The 17,957-nt window shown below is 46.0% G+C and overlaps 1 protein-coding gene across 1 annotated transcript in view; it reads left to right on the forward strand.

Moving 5' to 3' along the window:
• The window catches only part of FRYL (FRY like transcription coactivator), a 351,277-nt gene that overhangs the window by 219,963 nt on the left and 113,357 nt on the right, over positions 1-17,957 (forward strand). The window contains exons 30-35 of the mRNA XM_045018794.1: positions 372-544; positions 1,022-1,182; positions 2,539-2,649; positions 3,619-3,773; positions 4,526-4,625; positions 6,384-6,552. Coding sequence (XP_044874729.1) covers positions 372-544; positions 1,022-1,182; positions 2,539-2,649; positions 3,619-3,773; positions 4,526-4,625; positions 6,384-6,552 — 869 coding nt within the window. The remainder of the gene's footprint in view (positions 1-371; positions 545-1,021; positions 1,183-2,538; positions 2,650-3,618; positions 3,774-4,525; positions 4,626-6,383; positions 6,553-17,957) is intronic.

A 17,957-nucleotide genomic window follows, 5' to 3' on the forward strand; every position in this document is an offset into this window, starting at 1 on the left:
CCAAGCACATCTAAATTATCTATTTATTTTAGATGTGTACCTTGTTTATAATAAGCAAGCAGGTGTTTTTTTTTGAGGGGAGGGGGGTGTTAAACCATCACCCTGAACAAAAAATTATGATTCTGTAGTAGTATTAGAGATGCTCCTGATTTACAAGGCCTGGTTATTGGCTCCGGTTTCATTAGTGCTTTTCTTGCTAAGACAACAAAAATGTGGTAAGAAAGGGCCTCGAACCAAATACTAGTAAAATGACTTGGTTTAGTAAAAAGTCTTTTAAAAGTTCTTGAATTTTGCATATCCTTTGAAGCTTTTTAAAGAAATACATAGTATGTCTCTACTTACCATAATACTCTGAATATTTTATTTTTAAGTGCAAGCGGTGGCCTTGATAATGAAACACATTCCCTCAACAACACTTTATTGGAGTATGTCGATCTCACTAGACAACTCCTGGAGGCAGAAAATGAAAAGGACTCTGACACATTGAAAGATATCCGATGCCATTTTAGTGCCTTAGTGGCAAATATCATTCAAAATGTTCCAGGTATGCTCAATACACTTTAATAGGTTTTGATGACTCATTTTAATACACCAGACCCACAAATTGTTCCTGAAGTTGTAGAAATTTACCATGCTAAAAATGGTATTTAAAACTGACAATATGAACTTTTCAGAAGTGATCACTGATTGTATTTTTAAATCTAAAAATTAAATTCTTGTTACTAAAAGACTTGATTACCAAGTTTGAACATGTTTCTTTCCAGGCTAATCATTGCTAAACTCCTTGTATACTGCTTCTGTTCTTTCATACCAGTGACATTCATTCGAGCATATATTAACTTATATTTTAAAAAGCTGTTACGCTGTTGAACTTTGCCTGTATGGTACTGTGCTTGTTTCTAATTCATTTGGGGACGCATTTGGGTAATTTTTTGTTTTGTTTTGTTTTTTGTCTTATAAATGTAGTGTACAAAAACTATAGTGAAAAATTAGTCAAACACTGTATGTGCTTTTCTTACAGTGCACCAGAGAAGAAGTGTTTTTCCTCAGCAGAGCCTACGTCACAGTCTCTTTATGTTGTTCAGTCACTGGGCAGGTCCATTTAGCATCATGTTTACCCCCCTGGATAGATACAGTGATAGGAACATGCAGATAAACAGACACCAGTACTGTGCTTTGAAGGTATTTTAACGCTTTCTGAACTTGAGAAATTACTTCCCTGTATTGTCCTTACTTAAACATTTTTGCCAGTTCGCACTTCCTTGCCATTAGTCCAAGCATGGAATTTTCCTTGTCCTGGCTGATGTAGGCAGATGTTATCTCAGCTCCAAATTATTTCTGGATTAATTATTTTTACATTCTAATCAGAACTTCTCTGCCCCCTTCCCACTACTGTAATTTCATCATGGTCCTGCAGCAAATACAAGTTTATATTAGTGCTAAGCTTTCCATGCCCTCACTCCCTAATTGCTCAATGAGAGAGAATTTCAGGATCATTCAGATCAACGATCTTCTGTATCAGAGTGCATTACAGTATAGCACCAGCCAAACTAATGTACTGTCTCTTATGGAACAAATGTAAACTTTTCAGAACAGACAGCTCCTCTTATCTGGGAATTCAGAGCTGTAGAGTTGGTTCTACCCAGGGCCGGCTCTAGCTTTTCTGCCGCCCCAGGCAGAAAAGAAGAGCGCCGCCCCCCCCCCCCGAGCGGCGCCGACCGCAGCCCGAGCCCCCGCCCCCCGAGCAGCGCAGCGCCGCCCTAGCGCCCCCCCCAGGGAGGCGGCCCGCAGCTGGCTACTGGTTTGTCTGGAGGGTGGGGGGTGGCCGCTACCCGCAGGAGAGCAGCGCGAACAAGCTGAGGAGCGGCCCCTCCTCTGCAGCTGGGGCAGGTCTGCGCTATCGGCTCCGCCTGGGGGGGGGGGTTGCTTACCGGGAAAGGCGGGAGCCGGTAGCGCAGCCCTGCCCGGGCTGCAGAGGAGGGGCCGCTTCTCGGAGTGCACCGGCGGGGACAAGCGGAGGAGAAGCGGCCCCTCCTCTGCAGCCCGGCAGGGCTGCGCTACCGGCTCCCGCCTTTCCGCGGTAAGCAACCCCCTCCCCTCCCCTCCCCTCCCCACCCCACCCCACCCCACCCCCCCCCACCCCAGGCGGAGCTGGTAGCGCGGCCCTTCCCCGGCTGCAGAGGAGGGGCCGCTTCTTGGTGTGCACCCGCGGGGACAAGCCGAGGAGCGGCCTGTCCTCTGCAGCCGGGGAAGAGCTCCCGCCGCTCTGCCGGTAAGCGGGCACATACACGCCCGTCATTTCGCCGCCCCCTAAATTTCGCCGCCCTAGGCACCTGCTTGTTTAGCTGGTGCCTAGAGCCGCCCCTGGTTCTACCATTCCGTGAACAAAATGTTAAACAGAGTTCCTTGTGTCCTTGCTCCTGGCAGTGATCTGAATAAATGTTAGAGTTCTCTGATAGTATTTTAAAGGATTAGCTATAACTGCTCTAGCCCAATCTGATTATTCAAATGTGTTGTTTTTTCAATTACTTTCTAAAGGCTATGTCTGCTGTACTGTGTTGTGGCCCTGTTGCAGATAATGTAGGACTCTCATCAGATGGTTATTTGTACAAATGGCTGGATAATATTTTGGATTCACAAGATAAAAAGGTAACATAAGCAGCATCAGTAAATGTTTGTTAACCATCAGTGTGTGATTTAAGAGTCTTGAGGTCAAATTGGCACAAATGTTCTAAATCAGCTTGTGCCTTATACATCTTTATTATTACTACTACTATGTATTAATGCATGTAATTACAGTCATGCTAACTAGGTACTAGGCACTTTCTGATTACTCAAGAAAAATAGTCCCTGCTCCCAAGCAGCTCACAGTCCAAGAGCAGGCAGACAAGTAGACAGAAGTTAGGAGAAAGGGAACAGGAACAGCCGCTGACAAATAATATACAAATCAAGTTGATTCACTGTAAGCAGCAGCACAGCAGTAGTGGGTCTCTGAGAGAATTAAAGATGGTTGAGGTAGGGGCTTTGTGCATGAACTCAATGAAATTGTATCATGCATAGGGAGCCATGTGGAATTATAAAGACAAAACTTTTCAAGTCTAAAAGGAAGTTATTGTTCGTTTTATTTCTCTGTATTACAATAGCTCCTAGGTGACCTATTGTGCTAGATAATATGCAGACATATAGAAAGACTTGATTCTTATCCCAAAGAGGTTACAATCTAGACCTCTGATTCAGGAAAGCACTTAAGAAAAGTCCATCTCTTAAAGTCCCACTGAAATCAGTGGAACTAAGCATGTGCTTAACTGCTGTCCTGCATCTGTGTTTTCAGGACATGGCCCAGGTCAAGACATGAAACAAGTGAGAATAAAAAACAATAGGAGGGTATAGTTTGGGAGAATGAGGATAAAATTAATGATATTATGCAGTCATATGGTCTAATAAAGTGCACAACTTAATTCTACAAAACTGTTAAATCTTTGTCTATTAGTATTTTTAAGGTTTACTGTTTTTATTTTTTAAAAATTAAATCTTGCTTATTGCAACTTGTTAGTTTTAAATGTCATCTGTTCTTATTAAAATTATTTTGTAAACCATTGCCTTTTCTGTTTTTTATAGGTGCATCAGTTAGGCTGTGAGGCAGTTATGCTGCTGTTGGAGCTCAACCCTGACCAGAGTAACCTCCTGTATTGGGCCGTGGACCGGTGTTACACGGGTTCCAAACGGGTTGCAGCTGGTTGTTTTAAAGCCATAGCCAGTGTGTTTCAGAACAGGTACAAAAGAGAATTCTTCAATTTACAATTCAGTTTCCCAAATTGCAGATTTAAATAGAATTAATGTTTTGTTTTCTCTTAAATGGAACATGTTTTCCATATTGTTTTCAATGTTAAACATTTCAAAGCATTGAACTATATTATTCTATACAATACTTAAACTAAATGAACTTACCTTTGCTTAGCTAATTCATAGTTAAAATAGCTAAATATACAGTGAAAGCTGTGTTATTCGGCCTTGTACCAACCTGAAGCTCTAAACCAGCATTTCTAATCTTTGTAGAAAGTCCCGTATATAGTCCGGTTGGAGCGGGGCTGGCAGGCTCCCTACCTGGCTCCCTGGAAGCGGCAACATGTCCCTGCTGCTCCTAGGTGGAGGAATGGCCATGAGGGGTTTGGAGTACGGGATGGGGGTGTGGAGATAGGGGTTGGGGTGCAGGAGAGGGCTTGGGATGCTGGATCCTTGGGCGGGACAGGTTGATACTTGTGGGGAGCTGCCCAAGGTGATCGCCCCCCCAGATCTGGTGCCCTGAGTCCCCTCCTGCACCCAAACTCCCTCCCAGAGCCCGCATCCCATACTCCCCTCCCATGCTCCAGCCCCGCACCTCCTCCCGCACCCAGACTCTCTCCCTCTTAGTTAATCTACATTATTCACTTACCTGTACCCCCCATTCCTCCAACATGCCAGATAAAACAGCTTTTACTATATTTAAAAAATGTTTTTTTTAACTGATATTTACGATTTCCTCTAGGGATTACCAGTGTGATGCAGTGGTCCTCCTAAATCTGATACTGTTTAAAGCAGCTGATTCTGCTAGGGCTATCTATGAAGTTGCTATGCAACTATTACAGGTTTGTAAGAGAATTTTATTTGAATATATTTTATGTTGAAAAAAATTCTCTTGTATGTTTAAAAAAGATATTTCTGGTATCATTCAGCTTTATCTTTGTCAATGAAATGCAGAGTGCATTATTTATGTTGCATTTTTAGTAAAGATTTAGGGACAGATCATTATCTTTTATGAATCCGCACAGGTAAATTGACTTTGATGTAGCTATCTGGCCATTTACTCTAGCTGAGGATCTGGACCATATTGTTTCACAGCATCTTTTTAAAATATAAAAGCTAGATAAAGGTTTTCAAGTTGGCCCTCTGAAAGGGATGGTGTGTAGCAGTGCCATTCCAGGATCATCACAGGGAAAGCACAATTCTTTCCCTGCACCCTACTTTCTCCAGTAGGGCAGTAATTTGCTTAAAGTCTTTAGCAGCAGACCAAGGCTTTGCTTACTCCCCACTTATCTACTTGGAGGAAGGAATAGTGTGGACAATATCAAAATCTACTTACCCCTATGCTTCCAGTCCCAAGGTCTGAGGAGGCAATGCATTAGAGGCAGGGTGCCTTACTTTATCTTATGCCTCTGTGTGGCTACTTGACCTAGCCCACAAATGAATGGGATTTTTAAGAGTGCTCACTGTTGGCTATACACTCTTCTTATTAGGGGGAGGGATAGCTCAGTGGTTTGAGCATTGGCCTGCTAAACCCAGCGTTGTGAGTTCAATCCTTGAGGGGGCCATTTAGGGATTTGGGGATTTAGTTGGGGATTGGTCCTGCTTTGAGCAGGGGGTTGGACTAGATGACCTCCTGAGGTCCCTTCCAACCCTAATAATCTATGATTCTTACTGAATTCAATGGGAACTTTATTGTTGGTGTCAATGTGAGCAGAGTTAGGCCAACACAGCAATTTTGAGATTCTCCCCTCTGTTCCTATGTGAATGTCAGTGCTTAAGATCAATCAAACTAAAATAAAACAGTACCAACAGCTGCTGTACTAGCTTCACACAGCTTTCCCCTCTCAAATCTAATCTGTACTGCCCTGGTAGTCCAATCCTAGGCCATTTCTGACCAGGAATTATATTAATCATGGAAAAATTGTATGGTAATATTGATCTTGATTACTTCAACTTTCACTTTGGAAAACTTATATTTAATGCAATAGGATGTGAAAATAGAACTTTGAAATTGACAGCTCTGACTGGCTCTCAAATGGAATAAGTCCCAGATAGCCAAGAATTTATGACTCTACTAAGCTGCAACACTTTAAATCAGGGGTGGACAACCTGAGCCTGAGAAGGAGCCAGAATTTACCAATGTACATTGCCAAAGAGCAACAATAATATGTCAGCAGTCCCCCAGCAGCTCCCTCCACCCACTTCCAGCGTCTCCCAGTCAGCGCCTCCCCCTCCCTCTAAGCACCTCCTGATCAGCCGTTTCGTGGCATGCAGGAGGCTCTGGGGGGTGAGAGGGCGGAGTGAGGGAATGACAGGTTCAGGGGAGGAGGCAGGAAGGGGTGGAGTGGGGGCAGAGCCAGGGGTTGAGCAGTGAGGACCCCTGGCACACTGGAAAGTTGGCACCTGTAGCTCCAGCCCCGGAGTCGGTGCCTATACAAGGAGCGCATATTAACTTCTGAAGAGACGCATGTGGCTCTGGAGCCACAGGTTGGCCACCCCGCTTTAAATGATGGCACAATATATATTCTGTTTCCTCAGAAGAGAACTATGTAATCCCAGCTCTGTATTTAGCTTCAAATATCTGAATTTTATTGCTGCAGATCTTGGAACCTAAGATGTTTCGCTATGCTCACAAATTGGAGATTCAGAGAGGTGATGGGATACTGGGTCAGCCTTCTCCTTTGCCACACCTGTATTCTGTGTCATATTATCAACTGTCGGAGGAATTAGCAAGGACATACCCTGAGCTAACTCTTGCTGTCTTCTCAGGTACAGTAGAGTACTTAACCAGGTTGGTAGTAGTCCTTAGAAATTTTGAATTCTTGTTTTCAGTAATCTAATTACAGGTAGGTCACTAAGCGTAAACCAAAGAACTACAATGAATTTTGGGTGGAGGAGGCTGAGTTTGTTATGTGACAGTTCCCCCCCCCCCTTTGTTCAGATTTGAAACGTAATGTTTTTTAAAGTGAAAATGGAGCGAAACCCTGAAATTTATTCTGACTCTGCCATTGACCAGCCTATGAGGGATCACTCATCAGAGACATAAGTTTTAACTGTTTTTAAAAATTCTCTCTCTTCCCTGCCCTTAGAATTTCCTTATTTGCTGTAGATATCCTAGAACACATCAATTTGTGACAGCTTAGATACAGTGGCTTGAATGGATTGTAGTGATATTCCTGGTACTACAGTTCACAGAATGACTTACTCTCGGATATCTAGGCAAACAAAGATATATTTGGAAGATATTGGTAAGGGACAGAATTTATACCATTGGTTATTCAACACAGAAATAATTTTAACTCTTATTGGTCTAGTTAGTAGAGTCAATTAACACATTTTTCTAAAATTAAAAAAAAAATTCAATTTAGGTTTTCAGTTCACTTTCAAGTGATTAATTACAGGGACACTACACTTCAAGATCTTGTTTTTCAGTTTGTACTGAAAAATAGCTGATAAAACACTGACTGTAATTGTACAAGAATCAGTTTTAAAAAATAAACATCAAAAAAACAAAATGGTAGATTTACTTGAAAGAGACTTATGTCAGGGACTCTAACCCCGACAGCGAAGTTCGTTGTCTGACCAGAGAGAGACAAGCAACACCAGCAAGGTCCGATCAAAAGCTCTTTATTGACAAGTGCACGCATCAATAGAGAGCAGCCCGTCTCCAGAGAGAACCAGCCCCACTTTTCAGCTTAGTGTTAGCCTATATAGACAGTTTTATTACGTCATACATCATTCACTTGAGCAACCCACCCCCCTTTGTCTAACAACTGGAAACTAGACACTTTTAATATACACGCATGCCTAGTCTCTATGTCTATAGCATTAGATTAATAATATCTTAACAAACACCAAAAGTTAGGAATGCAGGGGAGTTTTAAACAAGCCTATCACTCAACCTGGGAGTTAGAATCTGAACTGTGGGATGTTAGGGTCCTTATCAGTTCTTCAGACACTATTCTTAACACAGCACAGCTGGTACTATGCTAGGAATGCAACCCCTGGCTTATCTCACTTTTTTGTCAGGGCTTTGTGAGACAATGCTGCTTCTCAGTATTTTCCCCTCTGGGATTACCCAGAAACCTCTGTTAGCCTGACTTCAGTCAGGTTGGCATACCTGTTTTGTCTGCTATCTCTTTATTCAGGCCTAACACTTACAAGAAAATTCACATGCCGACACATTCTGTTCACTGTAAAATATAGCCCATATCACTTCCTGTTCTCACACTCTGTGGTTCACTCTTTGGTAGTGTATAGCAGCAGTGTGGTAAATTGCTTAATTTACATGCTTCCACTTAGTTTACAAATAAATCATGCATATCATAAACAAGTCTCTTTTTAAACTTCTGCATATTTTTAAAAACTTGTTTCATTGTTATTGAAACAACTAATGTTTCTTGAATTTATGCAATCAGAATTAACATTATAAAAATTTTGTTTTAGGAATTTATATGTGCTGACTTACCAGCAGTCAAAATTAAACACCAGAATAAGTACAATAATAATTGAAAGCCAAAATTGGAATCCTTTTTTATCCTGCAGTTCTTGGCTCCATAATCAAGTGAAATATTTTATTATAATCTGAAGTGAGATAGAAAGAATACAGATTTTCAATTTGAATAAATATGAATACATTAATGCATGAAGAATATTCCTATATTAAACTCAAATCCCACAAAAGAATCCACCTGTGAACATCTTTGAGGAGACCCTTTAACTTTAACAGAACTCTGCAGAAATAAGGCTGCCTGTGAATAACAATCTGTATCGTGCCTACAGTGCCATCACGTGCTTGGCTGGCTGTCTTCTAACATCCTCATTATGAAACCAGACAGCTCTCCTTGCTCATTGACGGATGAGGTCCTGGACAGATGGAAAACACATTATGAAAGCATGATGAACCATGGTCCTGCTGATGACTGTTTAGAGCTACATGACCTGGCAAACTACACAGCTGCACATCCAAGGATGAACACTGATTCTCCGCCACTCGAGAAAGCATGAAAGGACATCCAAAAGTTACAGGATGGACATGCTGCTGGACCTGATGGTATTCCACCCAAGCTACTCAAAGGTGCCCTGGAACCAGTGCGCATGGGCCTAAATAACCCGTTCTTAGAAATGTGGGCATTAGGCAAAGTACCAGCAGAATGCAAAGAGGGCATCATATGTCCCTAAATGAGGGCAGAGGATCTTGCTTCGAGTGTGGAACTACAGGCCAATCTCATTGTTATCGGTCCCTGGAAAGATTTTTGCTCACATTCTGGTTGGTAGGATGCAGCTGTTCCATAACAGACATTGTCAGCAATCAGGTTTCACTGCAGATGGTCAACAATGGACACTGTCCTTACCCTCCAGCTTCTGGCTGAGTTGCATGGAGAATTTAACCACCTGCTTCATGTGGCACACCTCCGTATCAAAGCAACTTTTGATTCAGTTGACAGGTCAGCACTTTGAGTCACACTGAAAGGAATTGGTGTTCCAAATGTTCTGTTAAATCTGGTGCATGATCTTCACACTGAAACCTGTGCAAGAGTACACATTGGGTCACAGCTTTCACAGCATTTCTGCAGACCCTCAGGTGTGTGTCAGGGATACATTCTTGCCCTGGCACTGTTCTGTCAAACTATTGGCTGTATATTAGGACTTTCCACTCCATACATCGGAATCAAGGTTGGTCAAGAAGTGTTTACCAGTCAAGTAATCAAGGCTGACGACACTGCCTTGCTTATAGAGAAGTGGGAGAATTTCAGCCTTGCGCTCCTAGGTCCCCAAGATGCCACCCACAAGATGGGGTCAGACATCTCATAGTAGAAAACCAATGTCCACAACATTGTAGCTTGGACACCAGAATCCCCAGTTCAGGTGGAGTTGAGTACCATGGAGAGTGTTGATGAGTTCATCTACCTAGGCTGCAAGCAGAGTTCAAACAGTCACAGTAAACCAAATATCAAAGAGGTAGCTGTGTTAGTCTGGATCTGTAAAAAGTGACAAAGTGGGTATTCACCCACTAAAGCTTATGCTCCAATATGTCTGTTAGTCTATAAGGTGTGTAGACAGGCGGACTCACCCCTGCGGCGCCTCCTGCTGGTCGTCCTTGGGAATTAGCTCAATCCAGCCCAGAGCGCCCTCTCCAGGTCGGTGGTCCACCTTCCAGCTACTGGCCCCCATGTCCCTCCCGGGACCCCGGTGCCCCCTTTAACTGGGTCTCCCCCTCCCAGGGGAACCCCCACCCCACTATCCCCATTTTGCCTCAGTATTGGCTACTGCCCAGTCTCCATCTAGCCCCCTGTTCACTGGGGCAGACTGCAGTATAAGCCACTCATCATCAGCAAAGGGGTTTGGACCAGCTGCCTTTGCCTACCCCTGGGCTGCCCCCTGCAACCCCCAATACCTCTTGGCCTTATGCTAGGCCACAGCCTGGGGCTTTCCAGGCAGGAGCTCCCCAACTCCTCTGCCTTTCCCCAGCCCTGCTTCACTCAGGTACCTTGTCTCTAGCTTCTAAGCAGCCAGGCCCTTCTCCCTCTACAGCCAGAGAGAGACTGTCTGGGCTCCTGGCTCACTGCCTCTTATAGGGGCCAGCTGGGCCTGATTGAGACCTGGCCACAGCTGAGCCTGCTTTCTCCCAATCAGCCCAGGCTTCTTGCCCCAGCTACAGCCCTCTCCTGGGCTGTTTCAAGCCCCAAAGGGCAGGAGCAGGTAGCCACCCCGCTACAGGTGCCATGGACTCGCGGAGCCCCTGCTACACAATCCCCAGCTCCGTGTGCAGGTGGCGGAGTCCCCCGTGGTGTGCCAGAGGTTGGTCCTGGCAGAAGCTACCAGGGTTGGAGACCTCCTGGATTACGACCGGGGAGACTGGCTGGATCCCCTGACGCTCGCTCGGCGCATGGGGCTCTCCAGACCTTGTATTCCCCAGTGTGTACTACAGGAGGTGGAAGCCGCTTTGCTGCCCACTGCTTGGGCCTACCTCGACCGGGTCCTGCAAGAGGGCACGCCCCGCCCACCCACCACCCCGAGCCCTCCAGACGTTTTCATTGAGCCCCTGCCCTGTGGACCCGACCGGCCCTCCCGCCCCTTCTCCGCAAGCTGGCTGCACGATCTGCAGCTGGTCCGCTTCCAAACCGCGCCAAGGAAGCATCTCTACGCGCTCGTGCTCCACACCCTTCACTTCCTCACCCTCGTGTCCTGCCCTGACACAATGTGGCGGGACCTCCTGCCACCTCTGGAGGGTGAGGAGCCCCGGTGGGCCAGCCTCTACTCTACCCTGGTCCCGAGACACGCTGGGGATATCAGTTGGAAGCTCCTCCATGGGGCTGTGAGCACGGGCGTGTATTTGGCGCGGTTTACCCCTGTCCTAGACACCTGTCCCTTCTGCGGTGTGAGGGAGATCCTGGCGCACGTTTACTTAGAGTGCGCCAGGTTGCAGCCCCTATACCGGCTCCTCACCAATATCCTGTTACGTTTCTGGCTTCACTTTTCCCCTCACCTCCTTCTCTATGCACTCCCTATCCGTGGCCCCACAAAGTTGCGGGACCTCCTGGTCAACCTCCTCCTCACCCTGGCTAAAATGGCCATCTACGCAACCAGGGAGAGGAGGTTGGCCGATGGAGACTCCGGTGACTGTGGGGCTTGTTTCCGATCCTTAGTCCGTTCACGTATCCGGGCGGAGTTCCTCTGGGTGGTGTCCACTGGCTCCCTTGATGCCTTCGAGGAGCAGTGGGCGCTGTCCGGGGTTCTCTGCTTGGTGTCCCCGTCAGGCTCCCTTCTTATGACCCTTTGACCACACTTCTGTCCCTGTTCTTTTATTAGTTGTCCCCCGAACTCACTTGGGTTTTTGAGGTCCTGTAGATCCTTCCCTTAGACTGCGGGGGGGATCCTTTAGCAGTGGGCAGGCTTCCGCCCGCCCACTTCCCGGAAACCCAATAGGTACAGGTGCCATGGAACTTTTTGTCACTTTTTCAGTAAACCAAATGTTGTTCTTCAAGTAGTGTCCCTGTGGGTGCTCCACTTTAGGTGTCGGTGTGTCCCTGTGCCACAGATCAGAGATTTTCAGTGGCAATGCTCAGTCGGGGCACGAATGCGCAGTAGCGCCGTTGGCGCTTCATGTAGCGCGCACGACCCGACCAGTTCAGTTCCTTCTCAGCCGTCCTTGGCTGCAGACGGAGCTCAGTGGCAGTGCTGCCTCTTCATTTTTCTCTCTATAGTAATAGTTAGATTAGCTATAGTTTAGTAAGTCTAGTTTATTGTTCTCCCCCCTCCCCGCCCAAATATTTTTTTTTATAGATATATTTTTAATTATTTTTCCCACTCTTTCCCCTTTGGGAAACTTAATGGCCACGGTGCCCGGCTCACACGGGTTTAAATCATGTGACTCTTGTTGTGAGGCAATGCCCGTCTCAGACAGCCACTCATTGCATGTCCATTGTTTGAGAGAAACCCATATTCCTCAAAAATGTGCCCATTGCAGCAACCTTAAAGTCAGGGCAATGTGTGATTGAGATCTCCGCCTCAAGGTGATTTTGATGGAAAAGTTCCTTCAGCCTTCTCCTCAGGGAGCAAAATTGACATCAGCAGATGGTTCCCTGAGCAAAACCTCTGCTAATGGGAGTGCTCAGTCTTCCAAATCGTCTAGAAAGCGAGCTGCAACTTTCCCTAATAGGGACACTCAGAGAAAGAAGAGGTCCCAGGTGAATTTGCTATCCACAGTGCCGAGCTCAAGTAGAGTGAGCACCTTTGAGGCTCCAGGCACCTCCGTCCCTGTCCCTCCGTAGATCTCTGCCAAGCCCCACCACTCCCAAATGGAGTTGAGACACTCCTTCTCCCCGGCACCAACCACCCCGGAGTGGGAGTGGGCACTGAGATCAATGCTGCCCCCACCGGTACCAACTCAGTCATGGGCACTGACAGACAGGCCGAGAACGGCACCAACCTTCGAAACAAAGGCACCAACTGCATCTGCACCAGCGGTACCGCCGCCACAGAAACAAGCAACTGTGCAGCATTTCCTACAGCACAGGGACATAGTGGTCTCCTTGGTGCTGCAATAATCCTTGCGCTGTACTGAGGGATCTCTGGACCAAATAACTGAGCAGTTGTCCACTTATCCTGCTCCCCAGCCCACTTCCAGTGATGAAGAGGAGGAAGTACATGGGAGCTGCTTCTCCTTCCAACACTCTTCACCCATGGGGCGAAGACCATCATGGGAAGCTGTTAAAATCAAATCTTGCCAACCTTGTGAGATGCAGCAATAGTACAGGCAATCCTGGATGTATCCACTGGTGCCCTTTCCCATGCAGTGCCCCCCCCCCGGGACCCCTGGGTGGCATATAAGGCTCACTACACTAGGCCCTCAACCCCAGCCTGAAGGGAAATTTGTTCTCCACCTTCTCCAAGCAGAGAGACGTCAGAAACACCAGAGAACATGGTACATGAGGAGGAAGAAGGTTTGGACCATGCAGACACTTTCCCAGCACACAACTCATTGTCCTCTCCTGATGAGGCAGTCTTACCACAACCTCCAAGCACAGTTAATGATCTGAAGCAATTTTAGGAACTCTTTAAAAGAGTATCTGCCAGCCAAGACATCTCCCTCGAAGAGGTGCAAGAAAACCAGTACAAGCTACTGCAAATTTTACAGACATCCACTGCATCCAAAATCACACTACCAATAAATGATGCCATAATGGAACTGGCAGAAAATGTTTGGCAGACCCCCGCAACCATACAACTTACCAGCAAAAGAGCAAAACAGGAAGTACTTCTTCCCAGCTAAAAGGGTGGACTTTTTGTTCTCTCATCCATAACCCAATTCTCTAGTGGTGGAAGCTGCTAACCATCACAACTAACAACCCCAATTCTGGTCCACTCCACAGGACAAAGAACGTAAACAATTAGACCTCTTAGGCTGAAAAGTATACTCGTCAGCTACACTCGAATTGCAGGTAGCCAATTATTCGGCCCTTTTAGCCAAGTACAACTACGGCAATTATAGTAAGCTGCAAGAATTCCTTACCGGAGGATGGATGTAGCGGACACTGCAACAAGAACAATGGCCACAGCAGTTATAATGCACAGGGCTTCATGGTTGCAGTCATCCAGGATCCCCAAAGAGCTCCAACTCAAAGTAGAAGATCTCCCCTTCAACTGGGAGAAACTCTTCTCTGTAAAAACAGACAACGTTCTTCACTCTATGAAGGACTCTAGGGCCACCTAAAGAAGGACAGGGAAAGGGGTAGGGTAGTGGGAAGGGAGAGGAAGGGGATGGCATTACCCGATCTTATAATCTCCAGTACCCATTGGTCCTTTGTTATTGCTGCCCAGGCATGGTAGAACAGGCACAGGCAGTGGCCACAAGGTTGGGTAGGAGTATCTGACAGCACTGTATTGTGGGGGAGATCATTCAGACCCTTGACCAAGACTTCAAAACTGTGGCTTTGTGGTAGATGGCTGTGAAGAGGAGGACTGAGTTTGAGTAGCCCTACGTCTTTGTGAACATTGTTTATTTCTGTTCTGGTCAAATTGCTGTTGTTGTGGGCAGTGGAAAGAGGTGTCTCTGCCCTTTTGGTACAGTTGGTATCAATGTCTTTTGTTAGGAGACATGTCTATGGCTAAGGTTGCAGGGTGGCCCTAGAGTCCTTCAGGGACCCTTCTCACAAGCACCTCTTAAAACAGGAAGTGAACCATCTTCTACAATTGGGTGCTATGAAGAAAATTCCAGCTCAATACAAAGGGAAGGGTTTTTACTCCCATTATTGTCTCAACAAAAAGAAAAACAGTGGATGGAGGCCCATCTTAGATCTTTGGAAGCTCAACAAATTTGTGAGGAATCACAGATTCAAAATGGTCACACTGGCCACAATTATTCTAGCTCTGGACAAGGGGGACTGGTTTTCAGCCCTCGACCTCCAAGATGCTTACTTTCATATTACCATCACCCAGTGCACAGGCGGTTTTTAAGATTCACGGTAGGGGTCAACCACTACCAATACAGAATACTACATTTTGGCCTTTCCACTGCCCCTCAAGTTTTTTTAAAAACTGTCACCATAGTGGCGGTCCACTTACAAAGGAGAGGAGTGATGATTTTCCCATACCTAGACGATTGTCTACTGAAAGGCACAACTCAGGAAGAAGAGACACACATGATGTAGACAACCATCGAGCTGTTCCAAACACTAGGGTTGCAGATAAATATACAGAAATCTACACTGAACACGGCAAAAACTGGAATTCACCGGGCCTATCTCAACTCCACACAGCCCAGGGCACTGTTGCCCCATCACAGATTCATGACAATAACCAACCTCATCAACCTCATCTCGACAGTCACTGGCAGCCGTAAAACGCCCTCCAAAACCTGCCTACAGCTATTAGGTCACATGGCAGCCATGGCGTTCATGGGGAGACGTGTGAGACTGCATAGGCGTTGCCTACAGGGCTGGCTGAGCCCCGTGTACACTCCCTGCAAACAGTCTAAACAAAAGAGTGACAGTACCCTCAAAGGTAATTGAATCACTTAAGTAATGGATGAAACCAGAAAACATCTGCACAGGGATTCCTTTCCAACAGGATCCTTGGTCACTAATAACCATGACCGACGCATCACTTATAAGCTGGGGAGCTCACTTGGACCAGTACACCATGTAAGGCTAATGGTCACTGATGGAAACTCAGCTCCATGTCAATCTCCTGGAGCTCCAAGCGATATACAGTGCATGTAGGCACTTCCTCCCAATCATATGGAACGAATCAATCTGCATACTGACTGACAACATAGCATGCATGTTCTATATCAATTGTCAAGGAGGAGCTCTCTCCCATTCACTCTGCACCGAGGCCCTGAAATTGTGCAACTGGTGCATTCACCGCAATATAATGATCTCGGCATCTTACCTCCTGGGATGTCAGAATATGATGGTGGACACACTAAGCAGACACTTCTCCGAGGAACACAAATGGGAAATAAACTACAGTATCCTCCAATCAATATTCCAAAAATGGGGCTATCCATCTGTAGACCTGTTTGCATCAGCAACAAACCACAAGTGCCCACTTTTCTGCACCAGGGTAGGACTAGCACCCAAGTCACTAGGGGATGCCTTCCTCATCTCGTGGGACACATCACTCATGTACGCATTCCCACCGATGCCTCTAATCTCGTGACTCCTTCACAAGATACGGATTGACGGGGCCCATATCATACTAATTGTTCCAACGTGGTCCAGACAGGCTTGGTTCCCTTACCTGTTGCACCTGGCAGTGTGAGTGAGAAAGTTGTAGCACTGTAAATTGCCAGTGTAGACAAGCCCTATATTAGGCCTTACCGGGCTCTCTGCAACAACACACGCGACTCTAAAGCCCCTACCATCCACAGTGGGGCGCTGCTCTACAGACACCTGAAGTGGAGCACCCACAGGGACACTACTCAAAGAAGAAGAGGAAGTTACTCATCTTGTGCAGTAACGAGGGTTCTTCAAGATGTGTGTCACTGTGAGTGCCCCATTACACACCCTCCATCACTCTAATTCGGAGTTCGTGCCAGTGATAGAGCTCTGCGATAGAGAAGGAACTGAACAGGTCAGGTCATACAAACGCTAAATGAGGTGCCAGTGGTACAGTAAGATGACTACTATGCACACACGCCCCGACCAAGCACTGCCACCGAAAATCTCTGATCTGTGGTGCAGGGATGCACTGACACCTAAAGTGGAGCACCTACAGGGACACACATGTCGAAGAACCCTCGTTACTCCAATGGTGACCTCAGCTCTGCGTCCATCAGCAGAAATTTAAGCCTGACCTCACTGTGTTTCTTGGTTCTAGATTTAAAGTCTCTGTGAATTTGACACTGAACCCTGACATGAGTCTCCCCAAGATACTTCAGGCAGCTGGAGTGTGGGTCATTTACCAGTACTGGCGGCCTGCAAAATTGGCGGGGTTTAAACCCTAGTGACTGAGGCATGCCTCAGCAACAGTACCAGTACCCAGGAACAGGAACTGAAGTGTTTGAAAACACTTAAAAAGAAAACTTATATCTATAACTAACCAAAAATGAACTACTAAAACAGGTACAAACTATATACAAATAAGAGGAAAAGCTTGCACTAGCAAGGAATACATTCCAACAGTTGTCCTGAGCAGTGAGAAGGAGGGTCAAGGGTGGCGCAGCACCATCATGCAGCAGAGGGCACATGAGCCACCCTGACCAGGTACTGCTGAGGGAAAAATCTCTGAAAACTGTGCACTGAGTGTGCTCACACCTGAAGTGGAATGTATATGTGCAGCACATTTGAAGCACAATAGCTACGGAACAATTAGTAACTGTTTCTTTTTCAGCTGATGGGTCTTGTCACCTCCTGAATGAAGTCCATGTCTCACTTGTGGATGCAAAAACATCTTTGTGCTGAGACAGAGTTCAAGATCTGTCAAACCTATGTGCTCCTTTATTGCTAAATGGGTCAGAAACTGGACTCTCTCTATCAGACTTGGAACATCTACAGGCATTCCATATGTCCTGTCAGCGCCAAATCTCAAGCATGTAGTGGTTTGACTTTTTGGATATGTTAGACATGCAATGATCTGGCATTCCTTCAGTCACTCATTTATATTTAAAAAAATGGTATTGTGTGCTCTTTGGCCATGTCAACAAGATGGACAAAAACATGCCAGCACACTGCTTTCAAACTCTCCTTGACACATGAAGAGGTGCACACCTGATACAACCTGGCATTGCCCACAAGGCAGCCTCAAAGATTCATGAATACACAGGATTGAGCCAGATCTGGAAACTTCGCTACATGATGTCTGGTGCAGTGCTGTCAACCGTGGTTGCTCTGTCTGGTGCAATGATCCTTAGTAGACTCTGTGTTTGATGGGCAGATTCCTTTGAAGAATTGAGGCCCTGTATAGTTCAGCATTTTTTATTTGTTTTTCTTATATTCGTAATATATTTTGGGCTACAGCTGAGGCTGGTAATGGTAGTGAGAAGGGTTCTGTTGCTAGATTTTTGTAGAGAAGGGGTAGTTCTATTTTTAATGGCTGAAATCATGAAGTTATAACCTACTCAGTAGAACCATGTCCTGCAAAGATTTAAGCCTTGCTTGACTTTACACACTGCATTAAATCCTGGCCATGCTGAAGTCAATTGGAATTTTGCCATTGACTTCTGTTGG

The sequence above is a fragment of the Mauremys mutica genome, chromosome 5 (genome assembly GCF_020497125.1).
Source record: "Mauremys mutica isolate MM-2020 ecotype Southern chromosome 5, ASM2049712v1, whole genome shotgun sequence".
NCBI classification, from domain to species: domain Eukaryota; kingdom Metazoa; phylum Chordata; order Testudines; family Geoemydidae; genus Mauremys; species Mauremys mutica.